The 21,073-nt window shown below is 38.1% G+C and overlaps 1 protein-coding gene across 1 annotated transcript; it reads left to right on the plus strand.

Moving 5' to 3' along the window:
• Positions 1–11,657: 11,657 nt before the first annotated feature.
• On the plus strand, positions 11,658–19,811 carry LOC135709407 (ADP,ATP carrier protein 1). Its single transcript, XM_065231712.1, has 3 exons — positions 11,658–11,980; positions 13,843–14,336; positions 19,489–19,811. Exons 1-3 carry the CDS (start codon positions 11,815–11,817, stop codon positions 19,732–19,734), a joined length of 906 nt encoding a protein of 301 aa, XP_065087784.1. The 5' UTR covers positions 11,658–11,814; the 3' UTR covers positions 19,735–19,811.
• Positions 19,812–21,073: the final 1,262 nt, after the last annotated feature.

Genomic DNA, 21,073 nt, shown 5'->3' on the forward strand with positions numbered 1-21,073 from the left:
TTCCCCGATCGGAAACGCACCTTTTCTGCGGTCACACTCGGCTTCTCGCGGCTTTCGTCAGTAATTTTGCACCACTTTGCGACAGTTTTTCACTAATTTTCACCAATTTTTCGATGGGAGCCACCAATGATGCCCCTTTGCTCAGTGCGCGTTCATCCAAGCTGCGAATATAAAATGGCGAAGCCAAAACGCAAACGCATTGCAATGGGAAACTGGAACGATATGAAAATGAATCGCATGACAGTTGTTGCATGATTTTCGTCATGGGGCTAACTTGGATGATTTTACTTCATTTCTGTTCTTGAATTCTTTTTTTGTTAATACCTTTCAAAATTTGAACGGTACTTCATTAAGTGGTTGATGTTATTTTCTTTTATGATATGTATGATGAATCATCCCATTTAATGTCAATTATCAGTCAATCGGGTATCTCATATTATTTTCGATGTTAAAGAAATCGTATAGCTCTGAATGATTAATCATGCAATGACGACATGGTAAATTCGCTCAGTGAATCAGGAGCTGGTTCACGTTTGACAGAAAAGTGGTTTTTTTTCGCCCCCGTATTGTCACCTCTTCTCTTGGGTTATTTCTATCTCTATCTCTATCTTTATCTATCTCTATCTCTATCTTGCGCACATGAAATCGGCCAATCAGGAGCTGGTTCACGTTTGACAGAAAAGTGGTTCATTTTCGCCCCCGTATTGTCACCTCTTCTCTAAGGTAAAAATCCGAGGAGAACATAACAAATCGCTGTCAAACTCATTTTGACAGAACTAATTTCATTCATTTTTTAGGTTAGCCAGAGGAAAATAATAAACAACTTGACACGGTGATGCACCCACTAGTGTGCGCACGGTCAACGTCACTAATTTCTATAGCCACGGGTCAACACTACAGTGTTGCTACAGTCGCTGGTGGAGAGAATTTCGGGAACCGATTGACCTGTAAAATAGCGGAATCAAACGAACATATCACGACCAGCAACAGAAAAGATCATATCAGGTTTTGCGAACGAAATTGCGGACACACTTTTCTCGCGATTCAAAGATCACCAAAGCAAAACAACACAATAATTGGCTAGGGGAAAGTTTCCCCTATTTTATGATTTATTTATTTATTTATTATTCTCTTCATCTTGCTTTTGTTGTCTAAATGAAGATTGCTGGGGAAAAGCCTATTTGGCTAATATTTGCGCAAATAGGTATAAAAACCCCATATTTTTTCGAAATACAAGAAACAATATCAGAACAATTCTAAAAATAAACTCCGATTAATAATATTAATAATATGGTCTTCAGTATAAAAAATAATCTCGTCCTATGGCACGGAGTTGCCCTTGGATCAGTCAAGTCGAGGCCGTCATCGCAGAGTTGATCAGGAACAAAAAAGGAAACAGATAGCAAAATTCATAAATGCAGCTACTCATCGTATTGCAACTATTTGCTGATTGTATAACGATCGTGTAACAGAAATGGATTGGTCATCGATATAGTACACACCGCTTGAGTGTTCATCACCATCACTGACTGTCTTGTTTATTCAAAGTTCTTTTACTTAGGCTCTGAACCATTTGGTGGATTATTTTAACTTTTGGTTAAAATTTGACAGATGAAAAGTTATCGATTAACCCTGCTATCCGAGCATGGTTATTTATGACAGACAAGAAGTTAAAGTTTGACAACCGTGGCTCGAAAACCGGTCGATCGACAGCACGGGGATTTTCGAACATAGAAAATAACTTTCGAAATGTCACTTTTAACCACGAGTTAAATTTAACTCGGCAAATGGTTCACAGCCTTAAAAATAGTTCTCGGCCAGAAGTGAACAGCAATGTCCAAGTCATAATAATAATAAGACAAAACCTAAACCACAGACAAACAGACGTAACTCTTCATTGTGTATCTTCGTTCATGCATTTAACGGTTGATTTGAATATTATCAGTTCCGCGAACTACTCACCGCAGCGCTGGCCTCGGATCACTATGACGTTTCCACAGACAAACAGACATAACACATTAAATATTTCTCACTGTAAAACATCGTCGCTAAAACATTACCGCCATCTGTTGAGTTCACTGTAGTGGGCACTACACTGAATAGATGGCGGTAGTGTGTAAACGTCAAACGCAAGGGAATTGACTATGCGCGCCACAGGTAGCGGTACTACCAACTACGATACTTTTAAATTGTCCGTTAAATGCTTGTTCGATGAACAAGTTGCGAGTGTTATGTCTGTTTGTCTGTGACGTTTCTATACATTCTATACAACTTTTATGCAATATTGTTTGCGAGCTAGCGAGCAAGCTTGTTTCCCGCGAGAAGCCCAAGAGATATCGTTACTGAGGTCATATGTTTTGAAATACTATGTTTTCAAGAAAAACTTTTTCAAAGAGTTACGTCTGTTTGTCTGTGCCTAAACGTTCACTAATAAAATTCAACACATTTTTTTTTGACGAATTTCCATGTGAAATTCCACATGATTTTCATGTGACCACACATAAACAGAATCCACCCAGAAGCACACATGAAATTTATGAGTCAAATGAATGGTATGTGTGGTTACACGTGGCTTTTATGTGTACACATATTAAGTATGTGTCCGACACATAAATATCATTTGTTGATCACATTGCAAAAATTCATGTGAAGGACACATAAAAACAATCTTTGAAATTTTATCAGTGTTGGCGCACCTTGAGATAGGTTGCAAGGAAATCATAATAATTTATTGCCTCCCCGCATAAATCACAACCATACGATTACCACATTAAAAATGGTTTATCTTCCTCTGAAAACCATAATGAGAAAGGTTCAGTCAACTTTAATCAAACCATACCTAGATAAAGTTTTGACCATATTGATTAAGGTTTTCGAAGACCCAACCATATGAACAATGGGTGGTTAAGAACGTTCACCATACGAAATCTCGCTTTTTCTCATACATTTTTAGCAAAACAACTATAGCCTTACCACATCAGAAAAGGTTCTAGTTGGATATGTGAAACTATTTCCATTAACTTTCGAATAAGGTAGTACGGTCACAGAGAACAGACGTTGAAGCTCGGTCAGAAACTTGTGTAAAATAAGTGGGAACGTCGCCGTTACGTGGTGTTAGCATCTCCTGATTTTCTCTCTATAATTTTCCACTTTCGACCAATTTGGCGCTAGTATCGATAAATTTTCTGTTGAAAATTGCCACTTGGCGCTACTAGCACTTAGTGTCTAGTGTAATTTGTGCAACGCCAGCGCCATCATGTTGTCAAAGAGGGTTTTTAAGTGGGGAAGTCGCCGTTAGTGGTGCTTAAGTCGAATAGGAATCTTTACACAAGTTTTCAGAGAAATTTTGTTCGAGCCTCCATGTCTGTTCTCTGTGGTACGGTTTAGAACCAACCATTGTTGTTAACTTCATGATATACTATGAAATGGTATAAATTACTATACTTATTGACGTTATAATAAATACTGTCGTAGCTTATCCGGAATACAGCCATCATGGGTTGTTCTTTAATTTTAATGTGATTTACAAGATTTCTTTTTGTGGACACCTCCCTTGCTCTTGGTAACATGTTTATTGATCTAATATAAAATGAATAGATAAATGAATTTGCCCTGCAAAACAAACTCCATTCCATTTCTGGAAGATAAAAAGGCCCCGGCATAACGTACCTGCTTCGATTTCCTTTTTGGATGATGTGAGCCACCAACATCGAAATCTCCTTCACATGTAAACCGCTGTTAGCCCTGAATATTTGTGTAGAAAATGCATGCGCTTTTAAGAAATATTTTATGCTTTAAGCTAATATTACCAAGGGTTTTAAAAATAAAATAACGAACAAAACAACACAATGAACTCACGAGCACCGTTTCAATCAAAAGCGTTTTCTTCTGTTTGTACAAATTGTAAAAACATAAAGCAACCATAATCGAAACACGTAAGCGTTGTACAAGTTGTTTACAACTTTTATTCGTAATGTTTTGTAACAGTTCAGTATAGTTGATCAACCGTAACAAAATTTAGCTGAAACATACCAGAAACTGTAACAGTTGAAAGTAGTGTTTCTTTAATGTTTATTACATTCCATAAACCATAACAAAACTATTTTGTGAAAAGTTAACATAGCTAGTAAGGTGTCAGTGAAGTTTGAACTGTTCTAGAAATGGTATTTTTCTATGTGAACTCGGAGTGTGGCAAAAAAAAACCATAACAACTTACTCGCGCACTCTCGGAAGGTCGTGCATAAATGGTGACAAATAATAATGTTTACTACCCGCATGCAATGAAGGTGTTCGGCACGGATGGCAGAGGAGTTAAAACAAGCTGTCCCGAGCTTGTTTAATCACGCGAAGGTTTACTTACCACGCCGAACGGTTTGGATGGTACACCGTTGCCCTGCCGGGACTGCTGGAGCGAGTGCCTATTTTTTCTCGATTCTATCAAAGAACTGTTCAAGACGCTAAGACAGTTACTCTACTAAATTAAGAGACTGTTACAATAGCGTGGTTCAGATTTTGATAGAAAGAAAAGGAGTGCCTTTAGCATCAGGTGTTTGGACTTTGATTGTAACTGAGGACTGAACTTCTCACTAAATTAGAGATTCTGGTCTCATCAGTAATCTTAGTTTAAAACCTGATGAAGGTACTGGCTGGAAGGAATTCGGATCTTAACAGATCGACAGACGTTTTAAGACTAACGAAAACATTCAGTTTATTAAGTTGAAAATTTGCCTTATATAGGGGTTTAAGCCTAGAAAGATTTGTCTCCTGCTAAGATCTTCCTAACGTAATGTTGATAAGAATGAAAGAGACAAAAAGTATTCCTGATCTAAACTTATCCATCGTTCTCCTTCAAGATCATGTGATGCATTTTGGGACCAACGCAATCCTTCCAGAATAATCTCACATGTATGCATACGTCTAGGATGCACTTGACTCCTACGCAGCGCCTATACCAAAGCTAAACTGGTGAAAGCGTATAATTTCCCTATGCTGAGTTTATTGCCTGTTTTATGCTGCATGCACCCGTTGGGTACATCCTATACCGAGCAAACGAGAGTGTACCGCATATGCGTTCTCTTATAACATAGAATTGACCTATATAATATTGTGTCATTTTCGTTGCTCTCGTGTTCATTGAACCTGACTAAGCGAAGGGATGATAAAACAGAACAGCTGTTTATATTTGACTTTGAAATTTTACTTCTTTGCATCGTCTTGGGTGATTCGAGAACGTTCTTCAATTATTGCTAATTTATCGCATTCACAACAGAAGGTCACACACGAAGCAAACCCAAAAGTTGTCTGAGCTAGCGAATTATGTTCTTGAGAAACATTTACATCTGCTCAGCACATTGAGGAATTTAAAGGAAAGTTTATTGCCGACTTCAAACCGTCCAAATGCAAATGGTATGGAATAGCAAAGATGCTACAATTGAAAGCAATTGCATGTGTCGAACCGTATCGTCACCTATCCAGCAGACTACGTTAAATCCGGTGACGAAAGGTTTTCGCTGTGCAATTGAAATCGAAAAAAGCGTAGAACTCATTTAAACCACAGAGAACAGACATGGAGGCTCGAACAAAATTTCTCTGAAAACTTGTGTAAAGATTCCTATTCGACTTAAGCACCACTAACGGCGACTTCCCCACTTAAAAACCCTCTTTGACAACATGATGGCGCTGGCGTTGCACAAATTACACTAGAGACTAAGTGCTAGTAGCGCCAAGTGGCAATTTTCAACAGAAAATTTATCGATACTAGCGCCAAATTGGTCGAAAGTGGAAAATTTATAGAGAAAAATCAGGAGATGCTAACACCACGTAACGGCGACGTTCCCACTTATTTTACACAAGTTTCTGACCGAGCTTCAACGTCTGTTTTTAAACGTATTTGATCATGTAATCCGTAATTAGCTGCTCGGGGTCCGAGATGCAGGAAACTTCTCAATCGTATAACTCGTTCAGGTGCATACATTTCAAATTCAGCCAAAATCCAGGGAGAGTCGATTTCGCTTATCAGCACTTTTGCTACAAAAACCTCGGCAAAAACTGCCTGATGACCTTAAAAAATAATAATAAATTATAATAAAACAACGAAATTACCGAGGAAATTAAAATGATTTCTACTGTTGAATTTCGAGTACAATAATTTTTTGTTGCTAAATTGTTGTACGGGGAAAAAGTATCGATTTTTAACGATACAATTAGATTCAAAGTGTTTTATGTTACTTCATACGCGAAGTTAACGATTTTCAGAGTTGGTTGGAAATGCTAACATGAAGCTTTAGTGTGATGATTTATTAGCTAGAGAATGATCTTTAGAAGAGGGTAGGTGGATAGTTCCGTTAGAGTACGGCAGTATGAAAATTGAATAGAAGTTGAAAATGAGCAAAGGGTCATTAATGCGACAGTTTTTCAAGATAGTTGCAGCACAGAAACCACCCTCAAGTTAGCGGTATAACATGTTATAACCAAAACTTCTGATGTATACACCATGTTACGTTGCTTAAATACAACTAAATCATAATGTTTTCTAATGTTTGACATCAGGCATACATTTGATTTCGATGCTGATGTAGACATCAGAATCAAACGTTGGGCTAATGTAAATTACTATTCGGGATGATATCAAAAACAACAAAACATGATTAATTATTGCAATTGCACAGGAGCACAGAGAACAGACATGGAGGCTTGAACAAAATTTCTCTAAAAACTTGTGTAAAGATTCCTATTTGACTTAAGCGCCATAAACGGCAACTTCCCCACTTAAAAACCCTCTTTGACAGCATGATGGCGCTGACGTTGCACAAATTACACTAGACACTAAGTGCTAGTAGCGCCAACTGGCAATTTTCAACAGAAAATTTATCGATACTAGCGCCAAATTGGTCGAAAGTGGAAAATTTATAGAGAAAATCAGGAGATGCTAACACCACGTAACGGCGACGTTCCCAGGGGGAACGACACTTCAAGATTATCCCATTTTTACCCAAATCTCTCATAAAATTATCAACGTGCACAAAATTTGAATCCATCACATCTATTCTTTCTATTCCCAACTTATCCCTTCTGCAGGCACACTAATTATCAAGCAAGTCGTGCAGTTTCTCGCAGTTTTTAGGTCGACCACGAAGCACTCTGCCATAATCGCTGTCAGTTTTCAACGATCTCATTAAAATAAACGATGGACCACTCGTTCATAATCGGTCACGGGGACAAAAGCATCAAGCGCATCATGGAGGAGACGGCAACGTACATCCACTTTCCGGGATTAAAACGATTGAATCCGAAGGAAAAGAGGATTCAGGTGTCGGTGTATAGTAGCTTGCAAGGGGCCAAACTGCTGATCCTAGCCCCGGGAAAAGCATCACCGGACAATGGAACCGCCTTCGTCGAACAGGTGGAATAAGAATTCATTTTTTTCTAATCGGCCCAAGTTGTACTCTTGGCTGGGGTTGGTCATGAGCTTGGAGAAGTAAGCCGCCCGCTGGCTGATGGAATTTTTGTACGCGAATTTTGCGAATCAAATTCCCGTCCAAATAGAGCTGGGATATTAACCGGAACCTAGTGATCCATCGCCATTTACTTATACACTTGTTTTTCTTCCGCTGCACCTAGATAGAATCGAGCAAGTCTGACAGCCACCAAATCTGACAATAAATCATTCAAAATTATTATTTGTTATTTAATACAATCATGGAAAACATTTTGTTGCTGGACATATCGACTAACATTTGAAAATGGTCTAAAATGTTGATTTTTCATAATTAATATCTTGTGATCCGCATTAACTTAAGAACGTCTGGACTTAGGAAAAAAGTTCATGTAAACAAATTTAACAGAAATTAAGCGAAAATCTAAATTAATTATTATTTTACTAAAAAAATGTGCAATTTCATTATATTTTAAAAATCAATAAAACTTAAAAATTACTTAAAACGTCAATTTGTTTAAGTTTATCACATACGACCAATTCAAAACGCACTCCAGACTTATCCTCTTCGCGTTCAGACTCGTATCCCTCTGAAATTTTTTTACACCTCTCACATCCATTCCATCCCCTGATCCATTCCAATTTATTTTTTTCTATCCTTGCTCCATTTTCATCAAGACGACACACTCAAAAAAATCCCATCAATTATGTTGTCCCCGAAAATCCCAAGTAATTATTAAAGTGAAAAAATGCATCCAAATGAGTGTCGTTCCCCCTGGACGTTCCCACTTATTTTACACAAGTTTCTGACCGAACTTGAACGTCTGTTCTCTGTGACAGGAGTCTAATTTGGTGCAAAATGTGCAATAGTATTTTTCCAATGGATTTTGTTTCAGTGCAGGCTCAGGCATTTCTTTTTTATCTAGTTCGTTTAGTTGGAAGGCTCAATCGCGTTACCTTCACGGAACCGATATCCTCAGGCAATTTGAAAATGAACTAAGATCACAGAGAACATACGTTCAAGTTCGGTCAGAAACTTGTGTAAAATAAGTGGGAACGTCGCCGTTACGTGGTGTTAGCATCTCCTGATTTTCTCTATAAATTTTCCACTTTCGACCAATTTGGCGCTAGTATTGATAAATTTTCTGTTGAAAATTGCCACTTGGTGCTACTAGCACTTAGTGTCTAGTGTAGTTTGTGCAACGCCAGCGCCATCATGTTGTCAAAGAGGGTTTTTAAGTGGGGAAGTCACCGTTAGTGGTGCTTAAGTCGAATAGGAATCTTAACACAAGTTTTTAGAGAAATTTTGTTCGTGCCTCCATGTCTCTTCTCTGTGCTAAGATGTTCTTTTGTTGATCGGCCGAATTTTGTGAAGGTCTGTCAACATTGATTCCCTGTCTATCAGAAACAAAGTCTGCTGGAATCTCGGCTGGAATTCGACAGTGAGCATGCATAAGGGCGTATACGCGAAGATCGGTTCTCTTCGTCGATTTTCTCTTTTGTTAATAACTCGCTAGATTTTATGTTTCTCGGTGCGTTTGTTGTTGCTTTTGATAGCCAATACAACCTGTTACAACCATAGAGGTAACTCTAAGACTAGAAGGTCCCGAAATAACGTGCTCAACTTTTTGGCTCAGCTCTGGTACTCTCTTCGGTCCCAAGCTAATCGATTCACCCCTCGAAACATAGGAAAAACCAATAACCCCTCATTTTATCTGTCAAACTTTCATAGCGAATCAAAACAAACATTGCGTAGTACTAGAATTTCGACTAGAATGGTGTACGTTAATCGTTTGCTTGGGACCAATAGGCTAGTCAAGTAGTGAGCCAATTTAAAATCGTTAGTTTCGTATTGATTGTTGTTACAACTCTGTATTGCACAAATTCTAGAAAATTGTTTCGCTTAGCTGTAGCAATGCAAAGAGAAAATCGATGAAGAGAATCGATCATCGCGTATACGCCCTTATGCATGCTCACTGTTGAATTCTTCGATACAATCGATGTAAATATTTACTTTTTTTGAAAAATCTCAGGTAATCATGACAGCAGTTGGTCTCTTTTCTTCATTCATATTGTTTTCAATAATCAAACGTCATGATTACCTGGGTTTTGTCAAAAAAGGTAAATATTTACGTTGTTTGTACCAATTAAAGAATAGCAGGTTTATTTGAAAATCGATTTTAAGTGAAAAACCACTCAATTATGATTTCTCGCGTCACTTTTCAAATAGACCAATGTAACAAATGTAAACAAATCGAGTTTAGCGATACTAACTATTGCTCTTCTATCGTTGTATGTGATACAAAAACATCCATCCTAATTTAATTTCATTTATTTAAAATAATCATTGATCAAAAATTGTCCAATGTACAGTTTGAAATGATGGGTACATGATTGTTACTTCGGTCATTCGGACTGCTTAATATGATTGGTGCTCATTTTCCAAAGGCGGGGCCAATCTAAAGTTAGATACTATACTCTGAAATCTGTGAAAGGGAATCTAATATTATGTAGACAAAACGTCCAATGTAACACTGATTGATTATGTCAGTGAGAAAAATCGTCCAATGTAACATGTCCGATGTACAACTCGACTTATCAAAACGTCCACTAAGATTTTTTTACAGTATACTGTAATTTTTTACCGAATATGGAACAGCTGAACATTCGGTAATCGATTCGGTAATTTTTTGGATTTACAATTCATTCGGTAAATTTGTCTTACCTCTTGAGCTGTCAAAAGTTACTGACCTGGACTGTGAATAATACTGAATGATTGGTAAACTTTACAGTAGCGTTCAGTAATGTTTTAACCGAAATATCTGTAAATTATTTTCCATTGTGGTAATATAAATTGCAATTTAATCAGCAATAATTAACGAACTGTTTGTTCCATTAACATATATTTTATTGTATTCTCCCTGGTATTTTGAACAACACAGCAAAATTTGCGAAGCCAAGAAAATGATTCTTCAGGTCCAGTTCCTGCAGGGAATCCAAACCAGGTTATCGCCGGCAACATGCAGTTGCGGGAAACATCAGGTCACCTTAAGTCCAAGATGACTGGAAGCGATGGCCTATAGGATCGAAATTAAAGTAAAATAATTCTCCCCTCCATATATTCAGCAGACTATAGCAAAATACTTACTTTTACAAAAAACACTCCACTTCGAAATAGCGGCAAAGGATGTTTTTGACAGTATGACATTTACAAATCTGTTCCGTAATATTTACAAGAATCTGGTATTTTACTACCATTTGTTTTTGTAAAAAACTAGTTTTACAGTACGTTCGCCACTTTTTTTTACAGTATAATAGAATTGCAGCCATTTACAGTTTAGATCAGTAATTTTTATTTACAGTTTTCGGTAATTTACGGAAAGTACGTAAATTCAGTATTATTTTTTGCTGAAAGTTTGTAAAACGATACATTTTGCAAAGCTTTCGGTACAAAATATATTTTACAGAACGAATTCAGCAAAAAAAGTACCGAATAGAATTTAAGAAATTTGGTGTGTATGTGGTTTTTTCTATGTTGTAGCATGAAATTCAAAGTAAAATTGTGATTTTACTGTTTCTTCTGAATTTTCAACGTTATTATACACTGACTACATTAAAAATAGTATTGCAAAATGTATTGTTTTTAAACAGTTAAAATAATAATCTGTTGAACTTCAACTTCGATTTTCTCAAAATGGTGGATATGTTACATTGGTCTATTTGAAAAGTGACGCGAGAATTTCGTCTCATCGGCAGTGTTCTAAAAGATTGCTGTCAAAAAGACGTCAACTTTTTTAGAACACATTTTCTCTCCAATCAGTCTCTTCTGAGAGCGACTAATATTCTCCCATCAGACCAAATGTACAGTAAATGTGTTGTGGCAGTGTTAAATCGTCGTCTCTTTCGTTCTCCCGCTATTTCAATGGTTTACGGAGTGTGACGTCAAACTCCGTCGTTCATGGAAACGCATTTAAATAGCCGAGGAACGAAAGAGACGACGAATTCTCTGAGTCTCAAATGCTTACCCTCATAGGCCCAGACCAGCAACAGCAACCACCTGAGAGCAAAAGAAACGCAACTAGCGTGCCGCGTGGGGATCCACGAAAAGATCATATGAATGAAGTTGGACTCTCCGGTGGTGCGAGCTAGACGGCAGCAGTCTCATATTGTTGGCCTTCAGCGCAAGCCGACCTGGCGAGAGAAAAACCGGATTCTGGCCCCAACTCGACTCGACTCACGACTCGGCTACAACTAGCAGAGCTATCCGGCGTTCATTCTCTTTGGATTGTGCCCTCCGTACGGTTAGGAAGCTCGCGGCCTTTGTACCTTCAGTGCGCTCATCGCCTAGTGTGTGTGTCAGAAAAAAAGAATCAGAAGCAATGTCTGGAAAGAAGCCTGATCCCTATGGCTTCGCCAAGGATTTCCTGGCTGGTGGTATCTCCGCCGCCGTGTCCAAGACTGCCGTGGCCCCGATTGAGCGCGTCAAGCTGTTGCTGCAGGTACAGGCTGCTTCAAAGCAGATCGCTGTCGAGAATCAGTACAAAGGTAGGTGGTGTGGTGCTGTTCTGTCGGTCCCGGGTGTGCTGCCACAGTGCTATGTTCCAACATGGCTGCCGCCATCTTTCTTTTTATTAATATGCGAAATTTTTGCAATTTTCGATTCCACTCGGCAATGATTTTATTTTTTTTTGAACGGCATTCCGGGTGCAGTTCTATTGAGAAGACGATTTTTAAAATTCAGCGCAGCACACCTCGGGCGGGGTTGTTAGGTAATATGTCCGTGGTGGAAAATACCGTTTCACGTGACGGGGTTGAACAATATAGGGGTTATGTAACACTGCAGGGGTTGATGATTGTGGTACGGCGACTGGAAAATTCTTAAACTCCAATTCTATTCTTCCGGGACAGCCGAGAAGTTCCGTGTTTTGGGAATTTAGGGAATGATTTAGGAATTTAGGTAAAGTAGGTAGGTCCCGTAAGGTGGTTAATGAGTAAGGTTTGGTGAACGCGCAGTGACGCATTTCGAATTGATCAATTCGAAGGACAGCAGAATGCAAACGTCCGAATAAGTTGAAATGAATTTCTGGGAATTATTTAAATTTTATTAAAATAGCTGTATAGAGGCTCTTTATCGATCGGTGTCTGGAAAACGGTTGCGTAATCGGCTACCAGTACCAATTAAGTTGTAAATGGAGTGACATAGATGCAGGGAAATGTACGCCAAAGAATGTTCTTTTGTAATGTAACTAAATATTTTAAATTGTTGTAGTTTGGGTACTTCTGCACAAATGTTAATTTAATTTCCGCTTAAAAAATGTAGGATGAGATCTCGTAATCAGGCAGGTGTATCTCCTGAAAATGAGGAGAGCCATAACAAACAGACTTTTAATTGTTTTAATGATACTTAACGTATATAGATTTCATGAACAAAGTTCTGGTTGTGTTTGTATTTTGTAACAAATTAATTGATCATGACCGAATCCGAATGGAAAGCATATTATTATGTTTGACTATTATTATGTCAAAGAAAAGTGAAGTTAATCGTTCTCTTTTATTAATATTTCTTACATTGATAAACTTAATATTCTCATCAGAATATGTGGGTGTTATAAAATAATTTGTTTTGATTAAAAACAGTATCGTCTGAATTATTCATGCAACGGCTAAGAATCCTAATCATTTAACAGGATCTCGCAACAGCAAACAATGCTAGATAATAGCTTCTTTATCGAACTATGTGTTGGAAATAGCTGTAAATGTGCATACATGGCCGTGGGAATGCAATGAAAAAATCAACGAGAGAATCTGTCGCATTTATTTAGGACCTAATCCATTGTTCTGCTTGATTTGGGAAATAAGCATATATCTAATACATAGTTATTAGACCTGAAAAAAGTGTAAGCGTTTTGTGTTATACATTACAAAACCCTTTTTTCTCTAGGTTCTAGAAGAATACAATATACAAAAAAAAATATTTGCTCCTTGGTAAAGTTCGAGTGGTAAGAAACGTTCTTAAACTGCTTTAATATGATAAATTAAACATTTATGTTTCAACTGGTGTTTACTGTCAAAACTACTTCAAACATTTTTTTCTTGTTAAGTAATATGTGAAGTATTACATAAAACAAGGCGCGACCGGTTGAACATATCAAGTTACTTGAGAAATTGACGTACCTCTTCACTTGAATGGCTATAAATATCAAAATACCCTTGCAATGTGCTTACATTCCACAAAAGAGCTAAAAGTCACCCTAATGAAAAAAAAAAACTTTAAAAAAGAAAGAATATTGAATCTTTTCCCTTGTTGAAACCCGATACACAGACTTTATAGATGTTACCTGAGGGATATTACGAAACACAAATATACTGATCCTTCTTTTATGATTTCTACGTTTCCCCACACACAGGCATCGTCGATTGCTTTGTTCGCATCCCCAAGGAACAGGGCTTCGGAGCTTTCTGGAGAGGTAACCTTGCCAACGTGATCCGGTACTTCCCGACCCAGGCGCTGAACTTCGCCTTCAAGGATGTCTACAAACAGGTGTTCTTGGGTGGCGTTGATAAGAACACACAGTTCTGGCGTTACTTCCTGGGTAACCTGGGATCGGGTGGTGCCGCTGGTGCCACTTCGCTGTGCTTCGTCTACCCACTCGACTTCGCCCGTACCCGTCTGGGCGCTGATGTCGGCCGTGGTGGACAGCGTGAGTACAACGGTCTGATCGACTGCCTGAAGAAGACCGTCAAGTCCGATGGTATCATCGGTCTGTACCGTGGCTTCAACGTATCCGTTCAGGGTATCATTATCTATCGTGCTGCCTACTTTGGTTGCTTCGATACTGCCAAGGGAATGCTGCCAGACCCGAAGAACACCTCGATCTTCGTCTCGTGGGGTATTGCTCAGGTAAGTTTTTTTTTTTTAATTTCCTTCATCGAAACCGCAAACAGATATGACCAGGACTGAATGGATTGCATAACTCCAAACGTGCTCCAACAAAGTTTCACTCCTCCCTATCACATTTACCGATTCAGGTCCCCCAGACGCTTTTCGGTGACGTCATTTTTACACACGTGCATGGAAACCAAGGATGGGCTGCGAGCCCTTTTTGCTGCATTTCAAGCAAATACAAACTCCAACTGCATTCTGAATACAGGCGTACCAACCCACCAACCACTGATAACGTCAATCAATCCTCTGCCTAACTGTGAGGTGCTGATTGTTGTAGTAAACAGAAGTTGTAGTGTAGATCATGTGGTATCGTACGTACATGTTCCTATCTTATCAGGGTCAACGCGTACTCACACAAAACGGCAGTATTGGTCGTGGCAACAATGTTAGTGATCGTCCCTGAAGAAGGCAAATCTGTTACGTAAAATATGTGACAGAGGAACAAGTGCGTCTTACTTGAAAAAATCATACCAAAAAGTGTATATTTTCGGCACTACCGGATGATGCACAGTGGTAGTGATTGACATCAGCCGTGAAAATGACCAATTGTTTTCCAAAAAAAAACAGACCTTATGAACATTTCACTGTTATGTAACGGTTTTTCCTCTCGATGGAAGAAGGTGTCTAAAATTAGTATTTTCTTTTTTGTTTTGAATGACGCTCGATTTTCACACCGACTGACGCGCATACTTAGGAGATTTTCGAGGTGGACCTTAAACGAAATACGCAACGCGGTTTCGAGTGGCTGCCAGTGGCGTATTCATATTTGCCATAAAATGATTCAAGGTCATTTCAATCAACTCTCGTTGGACGCTCTCTATCTTAGTAATTGTTTCTGCTACGATTGTGTATGCTTCTGGTTGTAGCTACGCCGAACGAGAAAGAAGTTCTACTTGCATAGTGGTAAATTTTCATCGTTCTTACATAACGACGAAGGAGCTCATCCTAACTGTGCCGACGACAGCTGATATAACCTAACAAAAAATCCCCGCTGTTCGAATGAACCATGATGGGTACAGAAGGCAGGAGTGCGTCGTAGGATGATGGGATGTTGCTGTGCTCAAGAGAGAAAGAGAGAGATACTATATACGAGAGAGGCAGAATGCGAGAACGTTTATAAAATCGATACTTTGTGCCATGCCGACCGATTCGATGCATTCAAATTCCTGACCTTTGTCTCCGGGTGGGGTGTTGAGAATGTTGAACCGTAGATTGGCGAGATTCCTTGCGATCGACCGAGTTCAAATGTCAGCTCATACAAGATAGAGGCTTGGCGCAGTCAGCCGTTCATTCTACACTACACGATAGCAAAAACATGGTGGCGAACGATTTCGAAAGGATTTTGAAACGCTATTTTTAAAACGGTTCATGCTTTGGTACTCGTATGCCAAGAAATCTGGGCTAAGTTGCGATTATTTTTTTTCAGGGCACATCGGTTGACAAGAACAGATGGCATTTTCTTTCTATAATAGCGAGGAAAAATTTGTCGTCACCTGAGGGGGAAAAATCGATTTCATAGTCGCCTGTCCACCGAGGCACGTGCCTTTGAGTTCGCTAAGTGACGTAACCAATTTAAAGGTGCATCATTCTTAAGATAGCTCCTTGTGACGTCACAGGAAGTTTTCCGTTATTTTCACAAATTCGTGACGTAATGGATGTTTTTTGTGCGATTGTTTTGTTTCGTAACCAAGCAGTTGCTTGCCACGTAAACCGTGGCTGTTATCACCTGTATCACCACTGGTTATCGAGCGCGACGTGATAAGTGATAGGAGGACCTTCAAAAGGATTAAACTTCTGCTAGCGTCGTAGTGAGCACGAACAGTCTGACTACATGTGACAGTGATAAGATTGAAAACCGTCTCCGTCACATTTTTCGTCGATGGCTGTTAGGTAATAAGCAGAGACAGGCCTTGAAAATCGCTGAACAACCTAGAACTTGACACGCTAATTGACGATGGACTGCTTTATATACGCACCAAGGGTATGACCGTCATGATAAATGAAATGGCAGATAACTAAATTTTCCATTTCGGCGTAAATTACTTATAAATATACCAGAGAACTTTCGTTCTAAACTGATCATAAACACGTCCCATTTTCAATGAGATATCGTAGTAGCTAGCGTCTTTACATTGTTTATTAAGACTCGACTCGACATTCTCAAACAAAACAAAAACCACGTTACGAGTTACGTGATAACATGCGTAGTTTTTGCTCTATAGCTACTGTGATTTACAAGTGGCTGTATGTACATAGTCCCTTTTGAATCATGCTTATCACATTTCCACGTAGGTACACTGAAACAAAATCTATTGGAAAAAATACTATATTGCAGGTTTAAATTAAATACCTTCACCAATAGATTTTTGCAGAAAACAATTTCATTTAATTGTACTAGGTATTATTTCTATCATAATTACTATGCATTTTGAGCAAGCATAGTAGTTATACCAGAATCATAGTAAATTCGTTAACATTCATAGTCAACTATACTGAATTAATAGTAGATTTAACGGTAATAAGCGTGGTTATTTTGAAAATAAGTTTCTGCAAAACAGTATTCTTAACTATGGTCCTTGTTTCAGTGTACAAGCTTCTTGATTTCTCGAGTACTTTTTCAAAAGGTCGTAAGTAACAAATCGATTTAATCGATGCAAACTATTGCTCTTCTGTCATAACTATATTCTACGAAAAACACCTTAAATTTACTTTCATTTAGGTTTTAGTTGCAATATATTTTCGGTAAAGGGTTGTAAGGCATATAATTCATGGATCATTATCCAACTTTTGTGCCTACTAGCTAAAATGCTAAAACATTAATTTCCTTTGATAGAATCAAGGATTAATTTTATTCTCTTTATCAATCGTAAAAATGGGAAGCTAGACCAACAATTGAAATAGGTGGAACAAACGTAAACAATAGCTTAAAACACAAAATTCTCGAGAATCAAAACACTCCCACGCAAACTAACAATGCCATTCGATAAAGGAGGTTTACTCTATCAGATGATGGTGTTAGATTGCTTGGATGTGCTTTGATTCTCGATGAATTTGCGTTTAAAGCCATTGTTTACGTTTGGTTGTTCCGCCAATTTCAATTGTTGATAAACGAAACATATTATCTCAACCTAGACACTCTGTAGGACATGGAACAGGGTCGATAGGATTAGCAAATCATCCAGCTCAACCTCTTTATTTTCCAACCTTTCAACTATCATCTCTGTTACTTTGACTATCCCCTATATTCAACAATTTTCCTTACTATCGGCCTTTTAAAAGCAGGATTCATTTGACCTCTGTAGTTATTAGTCTGTATCTCTACCCTGGTGCTTTATGGACAGTGATTTTCCACTGGAGACTGGAGAAAACTAAAACGAATTGAGCCAGAAAAATCCTATTTCATGCTCATATTATTTTTTCGTCGTTGCGAATGGATTAGCATCATCACGTCAACTCTAGACAAACATTTCAAAAGGTCCTATCTGTCATTGAAGCTGATTGGAGAAAAATTGATTTGAACTTTTGCAATATATTTTTAAATGCCTTTTTTAATTACGACATAAAACGATAATCTTTTGTATTCTCAAATGCATAGGAAATACATAGAATTCGACTGAAGTGTATGTTTCTTCGTTTTATTCATAATTTTCAGGTTTAATTCGTGGTTTTGTTACATAGGACCCTTGGCTTTTTTCTGTATCAGTTAGGACCTGTCAAATTGGTCTGATTGCAAAGTTAATGTTACTTAGGACCTTGGTAAGAATTCGGTTTAGAGGTCAGATAATTACAACTACATCATTATTTGTAATTGTTGATGGGCTTAAAACTACTATTCTGCCAATTTATTAAGTAAACTACGTTTATAATAAGAACTTGTCCATTATTTTTTCTGATGTATGCAGGAAAAATGTAAGTGTATGGAAAATTTGCATATTTTTTAATATTCGGTATATTTTTATAAACAAACTCCGTTTTTTTCATTCTACATCATTCGTTTTATATTTATTAGCTCAAGCTGTTCATCAATAATTTACATTCATTCATGTTATTCGATCAAATCTACATCGCTGTCCTCCAGTGGATTGAGATCCACATCAAAGTGGTCTACAACCGTATTATTGTTCTTCTTCCTGTTTTTTCTGTTGCAATGTTGCAAAATAATCTTTTTGCTTGACATATGGCATCAGTTTGCGTAAATCGTCCAATTTAGCACTTGGCAATTCAAGTGGTTGATCCGCAATTGGATCGAAATCCTCGTCCAAATTCACGCTTGTAATATCGCATGTCGGATTTGACAGAATTTTGAATAAGCTTTTGCCTTGGTGTACTCCTGGAATCGCAATTAATTCGTCAACTCCATACCAGAAGCAGAGCGATTGATTACAGGCATCGTAAATGAAATTTTCTCATATCCCACTTCCCAGATGTTGGATCCATAGGAATTTCTAAAACTTCATGTTCATATTAGTATAGCATTTCCAACTAACTATTATGAGTTTTAGTTTTTCTATTCCACGTGAAACACGAGATGAAACAAAGGTCCTAATAGCATTTGTATTTTTTTTTTGGTTGAATGACAGATTGGACTGTAAACATGTTTAAGGTCCAATCAGAGAGCTGTGCGATATTATAAAAACTTTCAAATTGGACGTTTTTTTCACATATTTTTATAATTTTCCGAATATTGATAATTAAAATTTCTAGAACAATACTTAGAGATGGTGAGCTCTGCAGTACAGAGAAGCATTAAACTCGATTTGTTTACAAATGTCAGATAGGACCTTTTGAAATGTTTATTTAGAACTGTTCACCGGTCAGTTTCAGCGTATGTTGTTTACCTTTGCCGTTATCAACCAGTCGCATGATGTTTGTTGAATATCATCTTCGCCAATGCATAACCAGCTTATCTCCCGTACCTATTAGTAGTCACATAAACTCGCACAAATGTACGCAACAACTATCTAACAGAGCCCTGTTATCGTAACGTAACACGGTGACGGAATTTCCAAATCCTTGGTCATTTTCTAATTGTTGGTTGATCTTCAATTCTCAATAAATAATCCTGTGGCACTTGACTAAAATTCCATGTTCCCCTATTCTATTCCAGGTTGTAACGACGGCCTCCGGCATCATCTCCTATCCATTCGACACCGTCAGAAGACGCATGATGATGCAGTCTGGCCGTGCCAAGGCCGACATCATGTACAAGAACACCCTCGACTGCTGGGTCAAGATCGGCAAGCAGGAAGGTTCCTCGGCCTTCTTCAAGGGCGCCTTCTCCAACGTCCTGCGTGGTACTGGTGGTGCTCTGGTGCTCGTGTTCTACGATGAGCTGAAGGCTCTGATGGGTTAGATATAAGTTTAGCGAAAACATTAAAAAAGTTACAAAAAACCAGTAAACTAAACCAGCTAAGGTGGTAAAAATCAGCAGTCAAGCAGTAATTTATTTATTTAAAGTTAGAAAGAAATTCAAATGCAAGCAAGCAAGCAAATCATGCGTTACTAGGAATGACAAAATTAATCACACACTGAAATGATATTCTTACCAGTCAGGACAACAATGATGATACTGTAATTAAAAAAAAAAACACGAGAATAAAAGTGTTTCCTACGAATATAACGAAACATTAGCAGAGTTCGGAAATAAGCAGCAGGTACACATTCCGTATTTTCCAAACTTGCAACTGCGGATTAATGTGTGACGGGACCGGGGCCGGAAGATTACAGTTGTACGGTATCATTTCAGGCCGAATCCAACCAGAGCCAGAAAGACAAGCAAGGAATTAAAAGAACGAGCAAAAACTCTTATGAAGAGTTCCACGACCAGTCTCGGTTTGCATGATATCTATAAAGCAGGACTTAAACCTTTATACCTAGGCACAGGCCATCACAGCTCCAAACAAAGTTTCGTATGACGAGAAAAAGAGATAATGCTTTTATTGATTGGCTAAACTGAACAGATGATCGAATCGCGAATAATAATAGTTACAACCTGAGTAAAACACAAAATTGGCGGTGCTGTTGTTATTCTGTTTCTCACGCCTCGGCGGGCTGTGATGCTGCAGCAGCTGAAAGAAAATCCTCTTTGATGTGATTCTTTCTTTTTCGTATGAGTCTCTTTTTTTCACTGGACATATGCGGTAAATGCCGTCAAAATGTTATGGGGAAAAATGTCGTCAAAATGTTATGGGGAAACTAATGAAGCCTATTCTGCGCCGCGAGTGATGTGAGGTGACTTGCTGTCACAAAAGTCACCGCGAGTGAGCTGACTCTTCGTATGGAGATTCACCTACCTCACCTCACTCGCAACACGGAATAGACTTCTCTGACGTTTGTGAATTGCACAAGTATTAGTGTAGAACTTTGGGTAAATTCAAAGGTTTTCTTGCACTAATACTTATAATTTACCCCAAGTTCTACACCGAAAAAAGTTTTCATGTAGCTTCCATTGAAAACGCACATGATTTTCATCCATAATCAAAATTAATGGAATTCATCTGAATTACACATAAAATTTATGCGATCACATTAATTGTATGTGATTTTTCATATGAATTTCATCGGCCTCATAAAATTCATGTGATTTTGTGGTGAGATTTGCTGCTATGTGATCACAGGAAACCCTAATAAAAAATTACCATAAACGAACGATAACCATAATTATCGAACTATTCTACAAATAGTTTGGATGA

This window comes from Ochlerotatus camptorhynchus, unplaced genomic scaffold (assembly GCF_037179485.1).
Source record: "Ochlerotatus camptorhynchus isolate MF236.1 unplaced genomic scaffold, CSIRO-AGI_Acam_v1.1 ptg000361l, whole genome shotgun sequence".
Lineage (NCBI taxonomy): Eukaryota > Metazoa > Arthropoda > Insecta > Diptera > Culicidae > Ochlerotatus > Ochlerotatus camptorhynchus.

Bases quoted from the DNA above. Each gene is read 5' to 3' on its own strand.
- LOC135709407 (XM_065231712.1), top strand. From the start codon at position 11,815: ATGTCTGGAAAGAAGCCTGATCCCTATGGCTTCGCCAAGGATTTCCTG. The intron at 11,981-13,842 runs GTAGGTGGTGTG...CCCCACACACAG, and splicing joins TGTCGAGAATCAGTACAAAG to GCATCGTCGATTGCTTTGTT. The intron at 14,337-19,488 runs GTAAGTTTTTTT...ATTCTATTCCAG, and splicing joins TCTCGTGGGGTATTGCTCAG to GTTGTAACGACGGCCTCCGG.